At 37.3% G+C, this 22,451-nt stretch overlaps 2 protein-coding genes across 4 annotated transcripts in view; one reads left to right on the plus strand and one right to left on the minus strand.

The window, feature by feature from the left end:
* LOC117415439 (cyclin-dependent kinase 17) overlaps positions 1–14,973 on the minus strand; it is a 77,964-nt gene extending 62,991 nt beyond the window's left edge. For both annotated transcript variants that reach the window (XR_009329183.1, XM_034025783.3), the window contains exon 1: positions 14,130–14,973. The gene's annotated coding sequence lies outside the window, so the exon portion shown is untranslated. The remainder of the gene's footprint in view (positions 1–14,129) is intronic.
* Positions 12,253–22,101, plus strand: phyh (phytanoyl-CoA 2-hydroxylase). Of its 2 annotated transcripts, XM_034025079.3 has the most exons (9): positions 15,055–15,329; positions 16,142–16,197; positions 16,798–16,908; positions 17,863–18,031; positions 18,410–18,491; positions 18,690–18,871; positions 19,853–20,002; positions 20,167–20,301; positions 20,703–22,101. In XM_034025079.3, the coding sequence occupies exons 1-9, from the start codon at positions 15,264–15,266 to the stop codon at positions 20,754–20,756; spliced, it is 1,005 nt and encodes a 334-aa protein (XP_033880970.1). In that variant the 5' UTR covers positions 15,055–15,263; the 3' UTR covers positions 20,757–22,101. The 2 variants fall into 2 exon arrangements, with proteins under 2 accessions (XP_058883264.1, XP_033880970.1); XM_059027281.1 differs by lacking the exons at positions 15,055–15,329; positions 16,142–16,197 and adding an exon at positions 12,253–12,274.
* Positions 22,102–22,451: the final 350 nt, after the last annotated feature.

The following is a 22,451-nucleotide window of genomic DNA, read 5'->3' on the forward strand; positions in this document are numbered from 1 at the left end:
GGATTTTATTTTTATTTTTTTAATATCTGAAGACAACAGTAGGACAGTGAGTTGTGTGCAGCAGAACAGACGTGATGCTACATTAAATCCAATGTTCAACTGTGAGTAGAATATTATTCTGATGCTATTAAAAAAAAAAAAAAAATAGGTTGAATCTTTTTTTTCACTTAATTTTTAGTCGTTGCCAATTCTTTTTATTATTTTCTGCCAATTTGGAATGGCCAATTATTTTTAGGCTCAGCTCAACGCTACCACCCCTGCGCTGACCTCGGGAGAGCGAAGACAAACACAAGCTGTCCTCCGAAGCGTGTGCCGTCAGCCGACCGCTTTTTTTCACACTGCGGACTCACCATGCAGCCACCTAAGAGCTACAGCGTCGGAGGACAACGCAGCTCTTGGGCAGCTTACAGGCAAGCCCGCAGGCGCCTGGCCAGACTACAGGGGTCGCTGGTGCGCGGTGAGCCGAGGACACCCTGGCAACCCCCCGGCGACTCAGGAAATGGAAGCTGCCAAACCGTCATTTTTTGCACTGCGGATCCACAGCGAAGCCACCAAACCTATAGTGCCAGAGGACAACACAAATCTGAATGGCTCTACTGCAGACCCGCAGGTGCCCTATCAGCCACAGGGTCGCTGGTGCGCATTGAACTGTGGATTCCCTTGCCGATCCAATCCCTCCCTACCCAGGCAGCGCTCTGCCAATTGTGTGCCGGCTCCTAGGAACCGATGGTCACGGTCGGCAATGGACATAGCCTGGATTCGAACCTGCACTCTCTTGAGGCTGCAGAGCACCTTTACTGGATGTGTCACTCGGAAGCCCCTTCAAAATTACCTTTTGTAATTTTTGTTGATCTTGCTAAATCTGCATTGGTTGCAGGTGTATTCGGCAGCATTTTGAAGCAGGAATTGATTACTGTGCCATCTTTTATTAAGTAACATATTCAAGTTTGACTGAATTTTGTTATTTTAATGACATTTTTGTATTAAGTGAACCATCTACATTGGGCTGCATTTTTAAGCAGTGTATGCTTAAAATAAGAATTTAACAAACATTGTTGTAGTTGACATTGCGTAGGCTAATTTATTTTCTACTGTACAGTATAGGTCGAATTTATAATAAGCAATGTTTGACAGTAAGTAGCTATAAAAGTTAATATCACATTAAATAAGTGTTTTTACTAGTACAAATGCAAAGTGTTATTTGTGTGACTACTGTAAAACAAACGTATAAATTGCTGTCAAGCACACAATATAATACTACGTTATTCTTTGTATTCATTTTCTGAAGTAAATGCAACAAGTAAACAATACCTGTTCATTTTTGTCATAAATATTGCCCATCCAATGTGGGACTAATGGCTTTAGACTAGGTACAATACGCGACATCCCTAATAGAAATGGGCTTACAAAACAAAGGTTCAGGAAATCTATTGTAATAAGAAGGTGACATCACCCAAGGTTGCAATTTTCAGACCATTCCACAGTACTGGCTGATACAAAGAACGACTCCAGGATAATCTGAACAGAGACTCATAGGGCTGTCAGAAACAGTACTTACTATACTGGCATCTCCTCCCTCTTACCTTTTGACCAGGTGTGAAATTCTATACAGTAAGAGAGACACCCTCCCCCACGGCTAGGTCTATTGGATCAAATTCTCATTACCCAAGTCTGGCAACAATGAATCACAACTGAGTAACATGAGGATTGAGAACTGCTATGTCAGGATAGAAATGTGTTCAGTCAGCGTGTGCGTTTGTTAATTCAGTCACATTCAATATCGTATTAATGTATTACAGTATTAAAGTATTGTACATTTCTGAATGTTTTAAGTAACCCACCTTAAGATGACGAAACCTTCTTGTGTTTCAACAAGCCCATTTTCACAAGCTATTTTCCATTACCTTAGAATCCCCTTCTACATATTAAAATCCCCAACTAGAAAAAAAAAAAAAAACACCTTGGAACCACCTGCATTCAACACAACACGTTACCAATGGTCATTTTTACAACTTCACTCAACTTAACCTAAACCAAAGTATAAACAGGAACTCTAAATTATAACCCAACGGTGACTCTGCAGGTTCAATAACATTTGAACTATCCTGACAACACACAGAAAGCTCTGTCGCCACTGTGCAATGGAACATCTTGTGTCACTTTTTTTTGTCGTGTGAAGATCAAAAGCTGACCAACCCAGACACCTTTGAAAAGCAAGACCTACCTAAAATAACACCTTGACAGATCTAAAAGTGCTTTGACTTAAAGTGGATACTGTTGGTCTTTAGAACAGGTACAGTACAAAACAAACTGCTCAACAAGAGGATAACTAGAAACTGTACAGTATCTACTGTAACAGGATTTAAGCCCAGAAATGTATTCAGATTGTGTGTTAATAAGCTTGCTATTTCAGTCCTACAAAAAAGAAGATACAGATACATGGGAAAGAAGAACTCTGTCAGGAGAGGTTCCTTGACTGATTACAGTTGCTCAGCGATGACATTAAATATGTAAACAATGCAGTGGCAATACCATTGAGGGCATTCCAGAGATCTCAGCTGCGATATAACATTACTAACCAGCACATTCAGAGCACTCAGTTGTGTTTAAAAGGGCTCCTGGGGAGTGGACCACAACATAACTGCATGAGGAGTCTCTTTTAGTGACACTTAATACTAATGTACAGTATAGGGTCCATTTGAAAATTGCCGTTTTACAGCGGACATGAATCTTATAGGCAGGTCATGAAATATGCATGCAAATCTGGCTTCTACATCGCTTCTAAGGCCCGCCGCACACAGCCCGACTCAAGCCGTCCAGACACATCTCATCTGAGTATTCACAGATTCTGCGATCAGTTGTGCTCAGTTTTGGTTTGACGTCACAATTGAGTTTTTCCCAACTGGGTGTCGCACACTGCTAAGACTGAATTACTGACCACGACTAGATACTGGTGACTACTATGTATGTAGATTTAATTCATACTGCCCTGTACACATTTTTCTATTAACTTAGCCCAACATAGCGACCCTCATATTATGCATGGCATAGTATGCTGATTAGACGACGGAATCAGGAACTCTTTACAATATCTACTTTCAAAATAGCCAAAACACACTAAAAACTTCACAGCTACTGAAGCTGCTTGCAGTCCTTTTACAGTAGCAACTTCAGGGGAACAATTTTCTATTTTCTATTTCATTAGGTACAGCAAATCTTAATTATCCCCTGCAGTCTAAAATTTAAATTTAAAAATCAGATATTTTATTTCAACTTTAAATGTTCTGTTTTGCTAAACAGAAGTGATGTTTTCTGCATAAATTAAAAAAATATATATATATATTTTTATTATCAGAGATTGATTCGAAGCATACCAAGTTAACAAGCACTGAAAACACAACCCTGCAACTGCAATACCACTTTCTAGTCATAAAAGCCGACACAAAATACCCTTAAAATAAAGAACAGTTGCTTATAAGGTTATGTGGCCATTTACCAAGAGCTATACATTTTCATTTGGTTGAATTATTTTTTCATTTTGTTATGTAAACGCTATTCATTGACAACAGCAGAAAGAACTGCACAAAAAGAGCATTACACTTTTGAGGAAGCTACACATATGAGGGGACTATGATGTATTGGTTTGCTGCACCATACAAGGGGAAGGCAGCAGTGTCTGGACCAGGCCTTCAAGGATGTGGTGGGACTGCACTGGGTTCTACACCCTGTAAATGCAGCGTGACTCAGTCTTAAACCTCTTCCAGCTCGACCCCAGCTGTGACTAATTCTTTGAAATAAAAGGCTAGCCTGGCTGGTACTCTGCATCCATACAATTCATCTAGAAATTCCTGGCAAGCGCAAAGTGTAACCCTGCTATCTGGCACCCACATTGATGTGCTTGCCCTCTTAGCTAAGGCTGGAATGTTCTTGCCAAGTGATGAGATGTTCTGGGTTTTTTCTTTTCTTTTATGCGGAGATGGTGAAAACTGCAAATCTCTCAGCAACCAGGCACTGCATGTGGCACTGCGTTTTACAAACAAGTACATTTTGGTGCATATGTGTATCACTGAGAAGTACCAGGCAAAAAAATGAATAAATAAATAATTACATAAAAATAATACTAACGCCATTGGAAGAAATTTTTTTTTTCCTGGACTTTACTACAATGCCAGTAATTATGGTGGCTTTGTTTTCACTGCAGTACTAGTCATTGGCATTCATTTTCTACAGCAATGCCGCACATGGAAGCACGCTGTAAAAAAACAACAAATCAACCTTTGCAGCTTTTACATAGGTCCTTGACAGGTCATTATTTTATAAAAACATAAGGCGCATGTAAATATCAGCCTGGTATCAGATCGTCCACTGGGTTTCAATATGCAGACACATTTTAAAAAGGTACCAATTGTTCTTAAGACTTACATTGGCTTAGTAACCATAACATGCTTTGGCTTTTGTTTCATAGACTGGTCAATAGTAGCCCCTTTGACTGCCAGAAAGTAAGAGGGTAACACTGACAAGCCTCCACACCTGGAAATGCAAAGTTTTACACCGACTTACATGGGGCTAAGGGGTTTCATTGTTTGGCTGAATGCTTCATGCACAATTCTGATGACTTATGAACAGAAATAGATGGTTTGTAAGAACCACTGCACATCCAACGCAGCTGAACTGCAGACAGCAGGCACTGGAGAACGTACAAAAAATGATCTTTAGGTCACTAACTGGGCACAGTTTAAAGCGTTAAAGCACAATCATGTGCCTCTCTCCTAATATTCTCTGGATGGCAAAATAGTTGCTATTGTTCCTTACCCTCCTCTGTCCATTCAGCGCAAGGTTTTGAAATTAGAATAACACCATTTTCAGTAATTAAAGGCATTGGGATGTTTGTCTCACACTGCAATATACCGCTCTGGCCAAACATTTTGCATCACCTAGAATTTTAGGATTGAGACATAATTAAAAAAAAAAAAAAAAACTATATGAACATAATTTAGATCTTTTATTTAACATCATGCAATCAAAGAAACTTCAAAATTATATTGCAAGTGTCTATCCAAAGCCATAATCACATTTTTCAATTTGTCAGTTTTTGCGAAAACTACAAAGCGGTATGTAATTCAATATGTTAACTTAACATTATTCAGCAGGTTTCATTCGACTATGAAGCAAAATTAGTTCATTCTATAGGGGGATGAAAACATTTGGCCAAAGCTATAGGTCATGTATTTAGATACTCATTTTATGCCTGAAAATCAAGATGTTGCTTTTAGTTCAAAAAGGCTTCAAGCAGCACAAGCAGCACCATATGGTGGGAGAGGGGTCTACTTTTATGAGCTTTCATTTCTGACCCAATTAAGGTAATTAGCTCCGTCTCAGCAGATGGTTGTTTCTGTTTGCTAACAAAATGAATGTTTGTTGAGGTCAGGATTGCGCCAAGATTATGTTAAAAGAGAATGTGTGGCACACATAAAATACAATAGGAGTCTCCAGCCAACCCTTGCCCTGTATTTTCATCTGGCACTATGACACGATGATGGAAAGGCCTGGCAGACACAGTCTTACAGGTGGTGCTATCACAAATGGGCCACACCCTGGGTGCTGCTGGAAAAGTTCCAGGGATGTGATGCGAGTGCTTATAAAGAATACTCCAGTCAAAGAGAACACTTGGTAAGTAGAAGACTAGTCAATTTCTCCCTATTCACTCCACATGGCTTAGAGCTGGGGTCAGGTCATACAAGCACGAAGCCTACTTGAACATTCCAAGGGTGGAAATACTTTAAAATTCAATTGCAGAGAGAGCAGTTTGACTGCCTTGACATTTCCTAAGCTCATAACAAAACATGGAATAGATCAAACTGCTATGCAATGGGTAGTCTTCATCCCTATGCATTGGTGGACTCTGTGCAACAGTCCAAACTTACTTTCAATAAAATACAGCAACTATGGTCTATTTACCATTAGCAAATGTTGTGACAACAAGGAACCTCAAAATATACCAAAGGAAGAATTTAACCAGGGGAATGCCCCCACTAATGGAACACGCGCTGGCACAAAACCACTTATTTTGTCTCAAAAAGGGTCTACAGAACAATTGCAAAAAAATGTCTCATGTAAGTAAATAAATAAATAAATAAATAAATAAATAAATAAATAAACAAACAAATAAAGTTGTGTAGTCCTTCTACAGCTGACCCCTGCAGTCCGTCTCTCTCCCCCCACCATAAAATTTAGTAGTCACCAATTAGTTTTTTGTTATTTTCTCCCCAACTTCGTAGTGTTCATTTTTTTTTTTTTTTAGCTCAGCTCACCGCTACCACCCCTGTGCTGACTCGGGAGAGACGAAGACGAACACACGCTGTCCTCCGAAGCGTGTGCCGTTAGCCGCTTTTTTTACACACTGCAGACTCAGCATGCAGCCACCCAAGAGCTACAGCGTCGGAGGACAACGCAGCCCTGGGCAGCTTACAGGCAAGCCCGCAGGCGCTCGGCCAAACTACAGAGGTCGCTAGTGCACGGTGAGCCGAGGACACCCTGGCCGACCTAACCCTCCCTCCCCCCGGGGCGGCGCTCGGCCAATTGTGCGCCGCCCCCTGGGAGCTCCCGTCCTTGGTCAGCAAAGGAACAGCCTGGACTCAAACCGGCGATGTCCAGACTATAGGGCGCATCCTGCACTATGCGAGTGCTTTTACTGGATGTGCCACTCGGGAGCCCTTATTCTATTTTTTTTAATCCATAAAATCCTTTCTGTACTTCACGAGAGAGACCGGAACAAAAGGAATGCATTCCAGTATTAAAGCATAAAATACAATCAACACAACAAATAAAATACTGCATTCAACATTTGTACAATTCATAAAATACTGGTCAGATGCTTTAACCCAATACTGGAAAATGGGCAACAGGAAGGTGCTTTACCTCACCGAGTGTATTGTTTGAAGCCTTCCTTGTCTCATAAAAAAAAAATGGTTTTCCTGCAATTCACAATGGGAGTCTCTGCAAATTTCTTGTAAAAATGTCTTTGTTTCAACTTCTAATACAATTGGCTGTAACTAAAGCAAAGGCTAGTTGGGGAATGTACAAATCAACAAAAAGCCAACACCCCCACACATCTCTTAAATCACCAACTGCATGATTCATCACTCAGCAGCTGGCACTCAGCGTTTAGGAGGCTGGTTGTCGTGATACAAGCAGGGTACAGTACTTCTACCACTAACTCCAACTTTCTGTCCCGTTTAATGTGTTTCGGTCTTGTGTTGCTTTACATTTTGTTTCTGTTACATGCAAAGATTCCATTCGGCCATCATGCTGGCACTTAGTGCCTGGGTGGGATATATACTGTTACTGTACGCCCTGATAGCATCTTGATATAACCTGTACTTTGCTTCTAAACTTAAGACCCAGGGTGGGCAGGGTGTACTTGTTCCATTACCACACTGTCCAAACATTCAGGAGCAGTATTCTTTCCTATGAAAACAACTAGAGAGGCATGCAGCTGTCAAGCACCTTTTTTCTTCTCCATTTAATGTTGCAGGGGTAGAAATCTCCAGTATTTCCACATTTGTTTTTGGGGGAACCAGTTCTCTTTCTGTGAACCATATGACGATGTAGTTCAATAACATTAGCCTATATACCTGAAACATTATTACAAGGACTTGCACAATACTGTACAGTTCATCACTGCTATACTGTACCTGAAATGTAGATATAGAGCTCTTAAGTGAGGCAATTCCAGCCATTTATCTTTTTAAACTGCTTTATGGTTAAATCTTTTACTAGCTGCCAGGCATATTTTTGATGTGGGAGAGGGGTAAGCTGTCCCTGTCAGCTGCAACAGCATCACCTGACACTCGACCCTTGTTTCTCAGCCCTGCACATTGTTGGTTGCGTGAAAGCTTCCCAGGTTAACGCTAAGCTACCAGCACATGGCTTAATAATGGTGAATAATACCTGTAAAGTAAGCTACATATGCATTTTTACAGACCTTAGTAGTGAGACAATTACTGCCCTTATATCTTAAGCAAAAAGCAATTGCCACTTTAACAATTCACAATGTACTGCAGTGTAATGATCCAATAACCTGCAATAGTTCCTTTACATGACATAGGCCTATTGTATAATAGATGTTTGTGTATTATGATACATAACCAAAAGCAATAGACAGCTACTTGTCATTCACCAAATGGTCCTTGAATAATTAATGAATGTGATTTTTAGTTATGACGAATAAATGTGATTCATAGGTGGTTCGAAGCTCTCCATATCTCATTTCCGATTTGCCTTTCAATAAAATGTAATAATTATGAGAACTGGATCTTCTTACACCCATCATGAATAGGCCTATACCGTATACTGTGATACATATTGCCATACATACTGTATTGTTAGTCATAAAGCCCTTTTGTCTCACTGAAACAGTCAGTCTTAGGATTGTCATTCCAACCCTCATGCAATCCAACAGAAAGCTGTGCTTGAGTTTGGAGTAATTCTAAGTGGTACTGAAATCACTGCATCCTAACTTACCCGATTCTGAGCTATGGTAGTCTCAAGAACTGGGTCTGTCATCTAAAAGATCCAGTCTGCCATTCCAGTTTCTAGAGCCTTGTGACTTTGGATTGGCTACTGTTATAAAATGTATGCCATGAACTTATTTGCAACCATTTAATATCCTAATTGCAGTACTCATTAAAAAAAAAAAAACAGTCCAGACAGTGTACTGTCATGTAAAAAACGAATGCAAGGACAATCGCAGTATTAGCACATTATCTGTATGAACCATTGACCTTAATCTTACAAAAATCAATATAACTTCAAAATCATTAGAATACACAATGCTTAGAGTCACGTGGAACAAAGTGGTTTAATCTTACATGAGCCACTGTATGTTTTACACCGAATTCAAAACAGACAACGTTGAGGCTGCGAGTGGCTATATTCCTTGCTCAGTCTCACAGAACCAATTGCTTTCACAGGCCCTTTTAACCACACCTCTAAACTAGTTTTCCTTTTCAATGCCATCCCAGCACTGAGTACAAATGATATTTCCTAGCACACAGCAGTCACACACAGTGCAGATTAGGGCACTGTCTGATTTAACCGATTTACATTACTCAGTCTCAAACCAATTTCTGTCTTGCAATTCCCAAATGATGATTACAGGATAATCTGATGCACCAAATCAAGCTTGTCAATTTATAATGGGCCTTTTTGAGGGTTGCCTTGGGAAATAAAAAAACAAAACAAAACAAAAAAAATAATTAAAAAAAGGTTTGGTTATTTAAGTTGGAAATAGGCCTTGTGGAAATCCCAAATGTGAGGATGTGCGGAGGCTGAGAAGGTAGCCTTTCAGTAGTAATCTGTAAAATTAAATTAACAAGGACAGCAGTGGATAGAGGAAAGGAAAGCAGAATGCTGGCAAAGACAGCCGGTCACAGGCCGTGCTAAGCAGATCTCTACTCTCATACATGTATACAAAGCACCTACTAAAACCCATAGCATTTGCCAAGGATGTCAACCAAATAAATTCAGTATTTGATGGAAACATGACCCTGCCGCATATAGAATTATGTATTGTACTATGGCACCTCTCTCATAATACTGTAATTCAATAAAGTGTTAATATAACTCAAAGAAAAGCTATTTAGAAATCTGAGGAATGTGCCAGCAGTTTGGGGTGGGCCCTGGCCACAAGTCCACCAACATGTGACCACCTGCCTCAAGAAAGGGGCAGCCTGGGAGAAGGTAAACCGCAGGACAGCTGAGTGCTGATTAGAAAGCACGGCTTGCATTAGAGGGCTGTAACTGATTTGCATATGTTTTAAAATTGGGTGCATAGGGGCCTAGCATGGTTCATATAATCTTTAGCTGACAAATGTAATAATGAATAGGTACAATACATGTGCTTGGCCTGTTAATGCAAGAGATGCTTAAGCCACATTATACAGTACATTGGCAATATTGACACGTCCATGCATTCTACTGAAACACGGGTGAAAAATCACATTTAAAATGTTTTAAAATATTAACGTCGGTAACTATGGATACCGAGGGATCTAGTATCAAAAGAAAAACGAGATCAATGTGCATTACTGTAGGAATTTTTGCACAACAATTCCAACTTTGCTAGCTGTATGCTGGTTCAGATTTTCAACATAAACTTTCAAAGGTTTCCGTGTTTAAAATGATGTTTCAACAACGATGGTGTCGACAAAATGCTGTGTCATTTAACGCACATTGTAGGGCACTGCTCTGGCCTGGTTCACCTCCTACCGCACCTACCAGGTAACCTGGCGCAGCTCAACATCCATACCTCACCCTCTCCCAACAGAAGTCCCCCAAGGATCAGTCTTGGGTCCTTTCCTGTTCTCTCTCTACACCCACTCCCTGTTTTCAAAAGAACTGTATTCGGTTTCTTCACCAGTATTATCTCACCTTGTATATATACATAATTGTATGATGCATAAGTCCTTTATTTTTAGTTGAAATAGGCTAAGCAGTCACAGGAATACCAGAGAAAAAACATTTACTGTATACAATTGCAGTTAACAAATTTTATTTTTTTCAAATGTGTGCAGTGTGGAGTAGTGGTTAGGGCTCTGGACTCTTGACCGGAGGGTTGTGGGTTCAATCCCCAGTGGGGGACACTGCTGTTGTACCCTTGAGCAAGGTACTTTACCTAGATTGCTCCAGTAAAAACCCAACTGTATAAATGGGTAATTGTATGTAAAAATAATGTGATATCTGTATAATGTGAAATAATGTATAATGTGATATCTTGTAACAATTGTAAGTCGCCCTGGATAAGGGCGTCTGCTAAGAAATAAATAATAAAAAAATAATAAAAAATGAGCCTTGTTACAAATACGACTACTGCAAATGAATAAATATTAAACAACAACAATGCAATACAAGTACACTATCTAAATTGTAATTATTCAAAACATTTAGTTCCCTTTTAAAAGAACGAAATGACAGGGACCGCAAATTATTAAAACAATCTTTATTTAAAACTTAGAACATAACATGCAAGACGCAGTTGTGTAACAGATCAACTATAATCAAAAAGCGCAGAGAGGGAGTTGCACAGATCTTTCGCCAGACCTGCCGCTGTTTCTCTGTATATGTATTTATTTTGTGTTTCCACTTAGAGTGCACTCTGGATTCTTGACCGGAGGGTTGTGGGTTCAATCCCAGGTGGGGGACACTGCTACTGTACCCTTGAGCAAGATACTTTACCTAGATTGCTCCAGTAAAAACCCAACTGTATAAATGGGTAATTGCATGTAAAAATAATGTGATATCTTGTAACAATTGTAAGTCACCCTGGTTAAGGGCATCTGCTAAGAAATAAATAATAATAATAATAATAATAATAATAATAATAATAATAATTTGAGTTTCGCCCCACAACGCTGACAGCTTTGCTTTCTTGCTCTCCCCAGTTCACGCCGCGGTTGTCAGAAACAAACAAACAAAAAAAAAAAAACATTTGTAAAAAAATTAAATAAATAAAAATATTCTGTGTTTAAGCTATTCATTGGTACAATCAAATTAGTTATTTAAATAACAATAACAACAAAACAACAAAAAGACAGTGTTAAAGCGTGATTGAAACTAAACCAATAACTAAGTGGGTTATAAAAAATTGGGAAAAACACAATCCAGGCTAGTTTTTGATAGCATTTTTTTAAAAAAATAATTCTCACCGATCCACTCAAATATTATTACACTTGTTTCTTTGACGTCCTTCTGCGTCTGCACCCATTTAACAAAGAAATAAGTTATCGTCAAAAGTTTACATAGCCCAGTGTATGGATATTTGTGGTATGTACACTTCTGACAATTTAATAAAATGTAGATATTTACATATAGTCCCTAATATAAACAGTTAATAAATTCAAATATTCAGGACGCTTCTGTCTCAAGTCGTTCTTCCTGTTTTTGTGACGCTACAACGGCACTGCTGCTTCTTCCTGTTTAGATTCCGTGGGGGAGGAGCCAAGCGGCACTAAAGTCAGGTGAGTTTACACTGCCTTTCGGACGGAGCTGGCGCTGAGCCACGTCTTTATTTGGACGTTTTTAGGACAACTGAGAGAAGGGCGTGTGCGTTTACACTGCAGAAGAAAGACCTGAAACGGCCCAAAGCCGTCCTAAAAACGGCCAGTAAACGCACCATTGGAGATGCCCCAGCAACACAGCCAATCACTTGCCAGCAGAATCCACATATATAGCTCGAGGCAGATGACCTCTTTTTACAACATTAAGTTAATAAGAGGTAGGTAAAATCTAATATTAATCGTCTTAATTTGTGTTAATCAAATAAAACATTTCAGATTCATCGGACAGCTGTAGAACATCCACAAAAAACGAAACTTATTCTGCTTTTGTTAAGTACTAAACTCATGACTGTCGATAATCAAGTAAAAAAAATAATGTAATTGTATGTAAAAATAATGTGATATCTTGTAACAATTGTAAATCGCTCTGGATAAGGGCATCTGCTAAGAAATAAATAATAATAATAATAATAATAATAATAATAATAATAATAATAATAATAATAATAACAACAAATGAATCGGGGCAGTATGAAAAAAATACACGTTCTCTGATACAATATGTTTAACTGAGTCTGTTGTTAATGCCGATTTCTAAGTTATACTTTTCAGTCAGTTCAAATGGTCCTGTCTGTCGCATTAAAGCTTGAGACGATTTATACACTTCGTGTCCAGTTCCTTTTTATGCTCTGCACTCCTTTCCAAGAGAAAGATATACAGTAATTTGTGCTTCATTAACTTTGTACCAGATGTCGAATCATCCGAGAAAGGCGTAGTGAAGCCATAAATTAACCCCATACTTAATACTCTTGTACAGTTCTCTAACACACACTGACTGGCACTTTGTTATATTTGTTTTAATTATTAATTTGTATGTTTTTAAAATGTTAAATAACAACTTTGGATTCCATTCACGCCTTCAAACGAGACTGCAATCCAAAATTGGTACTTTAGACAGCCTTAAGTGAAAAATGTTAAGCATTTTGAACAGCTGTATTTGTATAAAACTGATTTTTTCTATAATTTTTCTATATTAAAGTAGACATTTAAAACATATTTTACATTTCTAAATTTACATATTTACTACGTTGCCTTTAAACTTTTAATTGCTTTGTATTAAAGGGACGTTATAAAGTACCTCTGAATCCTGTTTTAAGCACTTCACAATCTTTAAATTGGGGGTGTCTCGACCCCTAGCATTTTCACTTCACTCGGCAATAAACATCCACCTAGGGTTCACCCAGTGATTTTTTTCCAATTCAACCACTTTGTGAGTTATTAAACTTGCCCCCCTCCCTTTAAAATTAACAAGGGATACACAACACAACATTATTGAAATGAACCGTTGTTAAAACATCCTGCTTCCTGTCATTATTAGGTTAAACCAACCACTGTTACTATATTATACCATACAGGCAACATGAAGTGATCAACCTTCTTGTTAAGTAAAACAATTTAAATCGAGGTTAAAATAAAACACATTTTTGTTATTGTCTTTAAACTGAATGCATGATTGTGCTGTTTGTAAATCAATATTTTAGAAAACAAAGTTTACAAAAACACACACAACCACTATCAGTGCTCATATAGATTGTGAGAAACAATTTGAAACGCAGAAAAAATGACTGTAGCCTACTGATGATTAGAGTAAGTTAAAAAAAACTTATTTTAGCCATCTGTTGCAAACGTTTATAATAAGCAGAAACTCGCTTTTGTTGGTTTTAAAACCAAAATGGCAAATACACTTGGTTATTTTCACGTAGCAAATATTTACCATCAAGTCAAAACCAAAAAAGTACTGTATCAAAAATAAAGTATTCGGTGTAAACAATTTAAATAATTCAACTTAAATATTTCCCTATAAACTGAGATTTTTATTTTCTTAAAAACAACACTTTTTCATTTTAAAATAAGTTTGCCAATTACACAATATATAATGCAGCCATTGATGAATCCGAATCGCCACAGTGCTGGGTGCTGCAACAGTTTCAAGTCAGCATACATTGTGTATTTCTTCCATTCTTTGTTTAACACATAACAAAAAGGATACAAATCGGTGAAAATCAGGCTTACCAGAAATAGAATATAGATAATTTTTTCAGATCCCCTGACCTCGTTGTTTCTTCGGAGGCCGGATACTGTCCTTCCAACACAATTCAGTCGTTTTTTGTTGCTGTTTTATTTCACGGTCACTTTAATCCGATAGAAAGCTCCATCGAACATGGCTAACAGGGTACGGATCGACCCGTTCGAAACACAAACACGTTGAGACTGAGTTTATGTCCGTTTCTTAAAGATGATATGTGGTGAAACTGCCGGTGCTGGTGTGTTAGTATATCTCATGATATGAAAGAGGCTGGTGTTTGTGAGTAATCCTGGAGGGAAGGGAAGAGTTCCTCTGTCTGCATACTGACGCCTCTGCCTCGTAGTGGCAGCGAGAAAAATGTGGTCACCAAATAATTCAAAGCCTGAACAAAAAAATGATTAACAGCGACGCCTATCGTTTGATATTTTAAAAAAAGAGGATTGTTTCACAGCGCTCCCTGGTGTGTAAAAATAAACGTGCAATGCACCTCCACCAAAATGTCACGCTCGAAGCGCAAGATGTGGACTTTAATAAATAAATTTCAAAACTTTAATTGTTTTTTGCAAAGAAAAGAAAGTCATACCAACCAAACAAAAGTAGCAGGTAGGCGTTTGTATTTTATACAAATGCTATCTATATATCTATAGTTAACATTTGCATTAAAAATGATCCCTGTCTTCAAGAATGTGTGCTACAGTATATATAGGTGTTTTTTTGTCCAATCCCTTTGTCAAGCTTGAATATGTTCACTTACCTGAAATTAGTGTTTTTACTACATGGCATCACAAGCTTCAATAATAATTTTATACAAAACAAATAAATAAATAAACCATATTTATTTACCAAAAGTTTTTATGCACACAAATATAATTTAATATATGCCGGTATGTTTTGTAAATAAATGAATACAAGGTTTAGCTTTTTTTTAAAAAACATTATGTAGGCCTATTACTTTAGACTCGACAACTGCCTGCCGAATATAGAAACTAGCGGCGTTTCAGAAACACTTTTGACTGTCCTTGACTTTTCCCCCAGTGAAAGGTATTAATCTCGTGGTAAACAGACTTCTACGTGTACAACTATACCAACGTCCCTTTTGGACCTGAGTGGATATTTTCAAAATGTTTCGAGCAGCTGATCGTTTGAAAGTTGTTCTACAGCATTTGGATCGGCCGAATTCCCGAATTGTATCCTTTTCTGAACTGCGTGTGTTAGATTGCGTCCATCGGATTTACAGACGAATTTGTTCGCCAGAAATTGCAGTCTCTATGGGAAGCCATACAGGAAGATCTGAGGCTCTGAAGTACACAGGCAGGCCAAGGCAACAAGGTCTCGGTAATACTGCGTTCTTTACATGAATCATTCATTGAGAACTTCATTTTCAGAATACATTTGAAATAAACCGTCAAATGTAACATATTTGGTGTCCATGTAGATACAAAAAAATAAATAAATAAATAGTTTTAAAAAAATTCTTGATGGTCATTTAATTATAATGTTTTATTTTTAATGTTTCAGGTTCGAAGTTCCGGGTTTTTTTAAATAAATTAACCACACCTTTATGAAAAATGACGTTGTCGGGATAGTTTAATAGTCAGTCAGTTTTGCATTTCAGAAATAATAATACAAAAAAAACCTGCAGTTTTGCACCTCTTCGTTGCCCCTAACTAGCAAAGATATGGCGAGTGACAACACAGGCTGCACTTTGCCCAAATGTTTCAGTACTACAGTTTATCTTTCTCCATATCAGCAGATAAACGTGGAATGCAGTGACATCGCGGGATGCAAGTGCTAACTTGGCTTTTGTTGGGGAAGGAAACAAAAAGGCGCTGTATTGAAAAACAAAACAATACATACATTTGTTTATTTAAAGTCACCTTTGTTTAAATTAAATAAAGACTGGTGGTATGATCTTGCATGCGGAATCACAACAAGTACTAATACTTTTAAAGGTACTCTAATTTATTTATTTTATTTCTGACCTTAACATTAGCTTCAGAAAGCGTGTGCCACTTCAGCACAGGTTGCAGCCTATACCCACCCTGTGGAATTCCGGTATGTTGTGAGATACTTATTTTAATTATCAAGCCTATTATTTTAGGCAGTCTGATGTACACAGTACAATAGTAGGTCAGCAGTGATAATAACAAATCGCTTGCTATTCATTCTCTGATACTTCACATTTTAAGTAAAGCTAAGCTGGTCGTTTGTATTCACAAACTTTTAGCTCACAAAAGGGCAGAAACTGGCACACAAGAACTTAAGAAATGTGAATACAAAGTACATTGAAGCCACCACACCATTTGCCTAATTTAATGGATTATAAATACTTTCATGGTAAACTATTCAATGCACTTCATAAAAGTGCTTCCTACCTTATTTTTCTAAACTTACTTTTACTTGGCTTTCATCCTGTCCTCATAGAAAATTGTGTTCACTAAACATACAGAATAGATATTCTACTTGTAATACGATTTACATTTGTCAAATTAACCAAGATTATTTGAAGACGAAAGATGTATAAACAAATATAAAGGATAGCAATGGCATATGGTTTTTATAAGGAATAATAATCTCCATTATTTCAGTTATTATCCCTTCTTTTATGGTTACATGTTATTTGCCCGCGTTAAAATATTAAATTTCCCGTTTCAGCTACACTACCGACAGTGATGTCCTTACCCCTGAGCAGAGACTCTTCTATGAGGAAAATGGGTTCCTTCTCATTAAGAACTTGATACCTGATGAAGCCATTGACCGCTTCAGGTAAGTTAACAGCAGGCAGATTTCACTGTGCACTACATTTTAAAAAAAAATGTACAGTGCATATACCCTATACAGAATTTGTGTTACAGATGTGCAAAATGCAAAAAGATTTGCTGTTCATACAGTCTTTACAAATATAATGAATAATTGCCATTACCTTCTGTTTAAAGTAATTGTAGCTTACAAAATAACGTCATACCATTTTGCACTTTCATTAGCTACATGAGGTACGTCTCAAATGTCAATTTTTTAAAGAAATACATGTTAAAGCACACATGCGTTTTCAATTTAAAACGTGATATCAGGTACTACTTTAGTTGAGAGGTTTCTATGCCTTGTACTCCCTGGGTCATTTCACCTCAGCAGTGTTTTTTTAAGTAAAAACATATTACTGGCTGAAGCAGCTGACTGGTTATTGACAGGTAATAAGCCAGTGAAGGTGTGGAGACAATTTCACTCTCAAGGCGAGACCCAGGAAGTACAAGAGGTCAAAAAGCATGGCTTCCAAACAGAGTTTTCTTTAACCTAGTATAGTACCAGGTATCATGTTTTGAAATGAAATCATTTTTTGCTATAACATGTGTTTCTTTCAAAATTGCATATTTGAGACATATACAATTAATAGATTTATGGAACTATTTTGTTAGCTACAGTTGCGTTAATTAGATCAGGATTTACTGGGCTTGTATTATATGTATTTTCTATATTTTAATATTGTGTAGAATTGTTTGGTGGGGTTAATGCAAGACATAATCTTCATAGCTTCAGACTTTATTTTGATGGGAATTACTATATATATATATATATATATAGTCATGCTGAGTACCAAAGGATCCCTAGCACAATACTAGTGGTACTTTTCATGTGCTGAGAAGTTTTTGCCTCTTTATTTGATTTTAAAGCTTTTATTAGCTCTCCTTTAATGTCCTGATGGAGCTGTGCACTTCCTTTCAGAACTGAGTTTGAGAAGATCTGCAGGAGGGAGGTGAAAGTCCCAGGGCTGTTGGTTATGAGGGACGTCGCAATCTCCAAATCCGAGTTTCTTCCAGACCAGAGTGCGGTGTCCAAACTCCAGGATTTCCAGGAGGACCAGGAACTCTTCAGATACTGCACGCTGCCACAGGTCCAGTGCAAAACAATAACACTATATAGTAGACTCTGATGTTGATGGGATACAGCCATCTCAAACCAGTTTGCATAAGATAACTTGTGTCTTCTAACAACACTTTAGTTCAATTGTCTTCGATTTCATGAATGTCATTCAGAAACAAATACAAACAGCTTGAATATGTTCAGGGTGGTGTAAATAATCTCTCAAATGTCTTACTTGTACACTTTCAAGTTTCAGATACATACTGTTAAATTCATCCTTTTGCCGTTTTCTATTTAAATATATACTGAAAGAAGTGTTTACAGCAATCTTTTAAAGGCAGCTATACACCTGCAATATGATGTGCCCCCTAAGAATAATTGCAATTCTGTTCTTTACTTTCACTTCCAGATTTTGAAGTATGTTGAATGCTTTACTGGACCCAACATTATGGCTATGCACACCATGTTAATCAACAAACCTCCTGATGCAGGTACAAGTGCATATTTTAGTTACATTAAAAAAAATAAACTACCTACAGAGATTAAATTTAATAAACACACATCTCCACTGGCTGCCCTATATTTAGGATGAATATTATTAACGAATTAACAGGTTTTACCAGTTCCATTCAACCTCAATGAAGCACAGCAATCTTTATTGGTTTTACTGTACAATGTATTTATTTTAGGGAAGAAAACATCTCGCCACCCCATGCACCAGGATCTGCACTATTTCCCGTTCCGGCCTGCTGACCACATTGTGTGTGCCTGGACCGCCATGGAGAGAGTGGACCGCAGTAATGGGTGCCTGGTGGTACTGCCTGGAACTCACAAGGGGACGCTGAAACAGCATGACTACCCTGACTGGGAGGTAACTGCTGAGCAATGCTTGTCATCAATCAGTCCATGTTACCAGTACAACCACTGCATGCAGTAAGGGTAGGATATGCAGTTCATTCAGTGAGAAACATCTGATCCAGCACATGTATAAACATTCACTTATTTTAGAAGAAATATACCACACCATGTGATCCACTACTAGCTATAGGCCAATGCATACCCAGGAATCCTGTTCACTTGGGGGAACACGTCTAGTAAGTACTTCATACACATTCAGCTTCTTTAGTGTAAATTTACATCTTTTTAGGAGCTCAGTAGAATCTAGTTGGCATATTTTCTTACACTAAACCTTGCAGCAGTTGATATTGCCTTAATGCACATTACTGATGAATTTGTGAGCATACAGCTCTATAATTTGATAACTAAATGTACTGATCAGAGGCTGAAGATAAATACTGGACTTGTTCCAACTGGGGCCGTTACCAGCCACTCTGCTGAAGTCCACAGTTCATTTTAACTTTCCCCTGAGGCAAAGTTAAAAAGCTGTGTCTGTCTGATACAAACCCATGCTTGCCAGAAAATTGGTTAAATTACTTTGCAATCCCTAACACATTCTGATTGTAAAACAGAGTATGACAAACATATTTCTTACTAGCCATTTCCGCTTGAATAATGGTTTATTTCAAAATTAATCAATTACATTGTAGATTCCTGTTTTATTTATTCTCTTGGTATGTACTATGATTGATAATTATTTATATATTTATATATACACACTGTATATATATATACTGTATGTATATATATATATATATATATATATATATATATATATATATATATATGTATATATATATATGTATATGTAGCTTTTCAGTATTGTTTTTTTAACAGTGGATTTTTCTGTTTATCAATTTACTGTTAATTTTAAATGGTTGTGATTGATTTGCAGACTCTTTGGTAATGTGATTTCATGAAAGCTATTCAGAACCCTTTGTTTGTGTTTGTTCAGGGTGGAGTAAATAAGATGTACCACGGAATTCGTGATTACGATCCAGACCAGCAGAGGGTTCACCTGGTGATGGAAAAAGGTGACACTGTTTTCTTCCATCCACTCTTAATCCACGGATCTGGAATGAACCGCACCCAGGGATTCAGAAAGGTACAGGGATTGTTTGTGTGCTTGATATGTGTATACATCTTTATAAATAAATGAACATCAATAACTCTTTTACATGATCAGTTTACATGATTTTTTTTTTTCTTTTACCAGTACCGAAGTGCCATTAACGATTTTCAGCAGATATATTTTTTATTCATTCTTAGGCAATTTCCTGTCACTATGCAAGTTCTGACTGTTATTACATTGATGTAAAGGGAACCTCCCAGGAAATCATTGAACAAGAAGTCAAGGAAATTGCTCAACGCAAGTACAACGCAGGTTCAGACATCACACTACAGGTATTTGCCATTGTTTTACATAGAGTGCAACTACATGCAAAATATCAATCAAGATACCAATACGCAGCAGCTGTTCAAAAGGCCAGGTTGTAACTAAATCAATCATTATATTTTATATGAATTGTATTATTTAGCTTTTCACTGACTGTCATCAGTGATGGTATGAAAACATCCGTAATATAATCAATTACAGCTTTACGTACATTTCATTTTGTATTTTTGTACATAAAAAAAAAGTTAAAAACAGGACAATTAAAATATGGTACTCTATTTATATCAAGAATTTTTTTTTTTGGTCTAGTAACTTAAAATAGATCTCGGTACAAAGTAAATAGTTAAAGTTCTTAGTTTTGACAATCAGTATTAAAATGCTGTAAAACACATTTTTGTCTGTTTTGAAGGATACCTGGGCTGTCAGAGGGCGCCTTGTGAAGGGACAAAGGACCATGCTGTGAGCGGAATGGGAAAAAAGTCCTGTGTGAACTAATCATTTAATTGAAACCTTGAGTGTGTGTTCATTAAAAAAAAACGCCTTCATGGTAATGTTACACATGATTACTGATTACACTGATTGCACATTACAAATAAGTAAATTAATCCTTAAAGTTGCAATTATACAGAGTATTTGTAACAGTACATGAGAATGCTTATGAGATGTTGGAAGGGTCGAGAAGCAACTGTAAGCACTTAAATTGAAATTTAATTAATCGTCAGGTCGTAAAATACACATGAAATGCCTCTTATGATGAGCTAAGATTAGGCTTTGTAATGTATGAATGATACATATTATGAATTGATGCTCCCATGCTTTTGTTTTAAATTAAGTAGGAAATCATGTGGTGCCTCATACAGTAGACACTTGTTAATCTGAACCCTGGTAGTCCAAGTTGACCTATAATCTGTACCTTGCTATCATAGTGAAATGCATACTGATATTAAATGTGGAAACCACACTTCAGTATCATAGTATATTGATAAGTGCGTAAAACATCAATATGTTTTATTACTAATTCTCCTCAAATATAAAATTGTGTGGGTATAAAAAACACAATGTTACTGATTACACATTACAAATAAGTAAAAGGTATTGACAGTGTCGACCCAGGGGACTTTTTCGACCTGAAAAAAGAAACAATGACTAGGGGTCACAAATGGAGATTAGATAAAGGGGCATTCAGAACAAAAATAAGAGGCACATTTTTACACAGAGAATTGTGAGGGTCTGGAACCGACTCCCCAGTAATTTGTTGAAGCTGACACCCTGGGATCCTACAAGAAGCTGCTTGATGAGATTCTGGAATCAATAAGCTACTAACAACCAAACGAGCAAGATGGGCCGAATGGCCTCCTCTCATTTGTAAACTTTCTTATGTTCTTATGTTTTTAAATTAAAAACTTGATTAAAAAACAAACAAACAAACAAAAAAAACTAATCTGAACAGTTAGGCCCCAATTGGTTTAGATTAGCGAGAGAATACTGTAAGAAAAAAAAAAAAAAAAAAAATGTATTTGAATTACCAACACTTCTTATAATGTGTTACAAAGAAAGCTTTTATTTCTTTCTAGTTTCTTGTTCATGTTAGTGAATAGGTCCAGGGAATTCTGCACTTCATTTTAATAAGCTTCCTGTCATACTGAAATACTGTGCATGAAAGTGAATGCGCCAGAAGAAGAATGTTAGTCAGACGAAGATATATTTTGAGTTCTGTTATATTAGATCTTTTATAATAAGTGGAATACTGTGGAAAAACAATGCCTTCATTAATAAATAAATAAATAGTTGCTGTCAATTATAATTTATCAGTGTGACCCATTTCTTGAATTCTGTTGTATTAAAATTGCTATGCACTCCCAGTATAGAATTTGTGTGACCAAGCACTACAGCTACAGTGGCTCTCAAAAGTATTCACCCCCCTTGGACTTTTCCACATTTTATTGTGTTACAACATGGAATCATTGTTGAAAAAACCTTGCATCAAATCTCGGCTAGAGTTTGCCAGAAGGCATGTGAGAGACTCTAAGACCAAGTGGAAGAAGATTCTATGGTCTGATGAGACCAAAATAGAGCTTTTTGGCCACAACGCTAAGTGCTATGTTTGGCGCAAGCCTAACACCGCACATCATCCTGACAACACCATCCCTACCATGAA

Source organism: Acipenser ruthenus, chromosome 7 (genome assembly GCF_902713425.1).
Source record: "Acipenser ruthenus chromosome 7, fAciRut3.2 maternal haplotype, whole genome shotgun sequence".
NCBI classification, from domain to species: Eukaryota; Metazoa; Chordata; class Actinopteri; order Acipenseriformes; family Acipenseridae; genus Acipenser; species Acipenser ruthenus.

What these genes read in the sequence shown, in the direction of transcription:
- phyh (XM_034025079.3), top strand. Translation starts at nt 15,264, where the DNA reads ATGTTTCGAGCAGCTGATCGTTTGAAAGTTGTTCTACAGCATTTGGAT. An exon ending in ATCGGCCGAATTCCCGAATT is followed by an intron (nt 15,330 to 16,141) that starts GTATCCTTTTCT and finishes CATTAGCTTCAG; the next exon opens with AAAGCGTGTGCCACTTCAGC. An exon ending in GATACTGCACGCTGCCACAG is followed by an intron (nt 18,032 to 18,409) that starts GTCCAGTGCAAA and finishes TTTCACTTCCAG; the next exon opens with ATTTTGAAGTATGTTGAATG.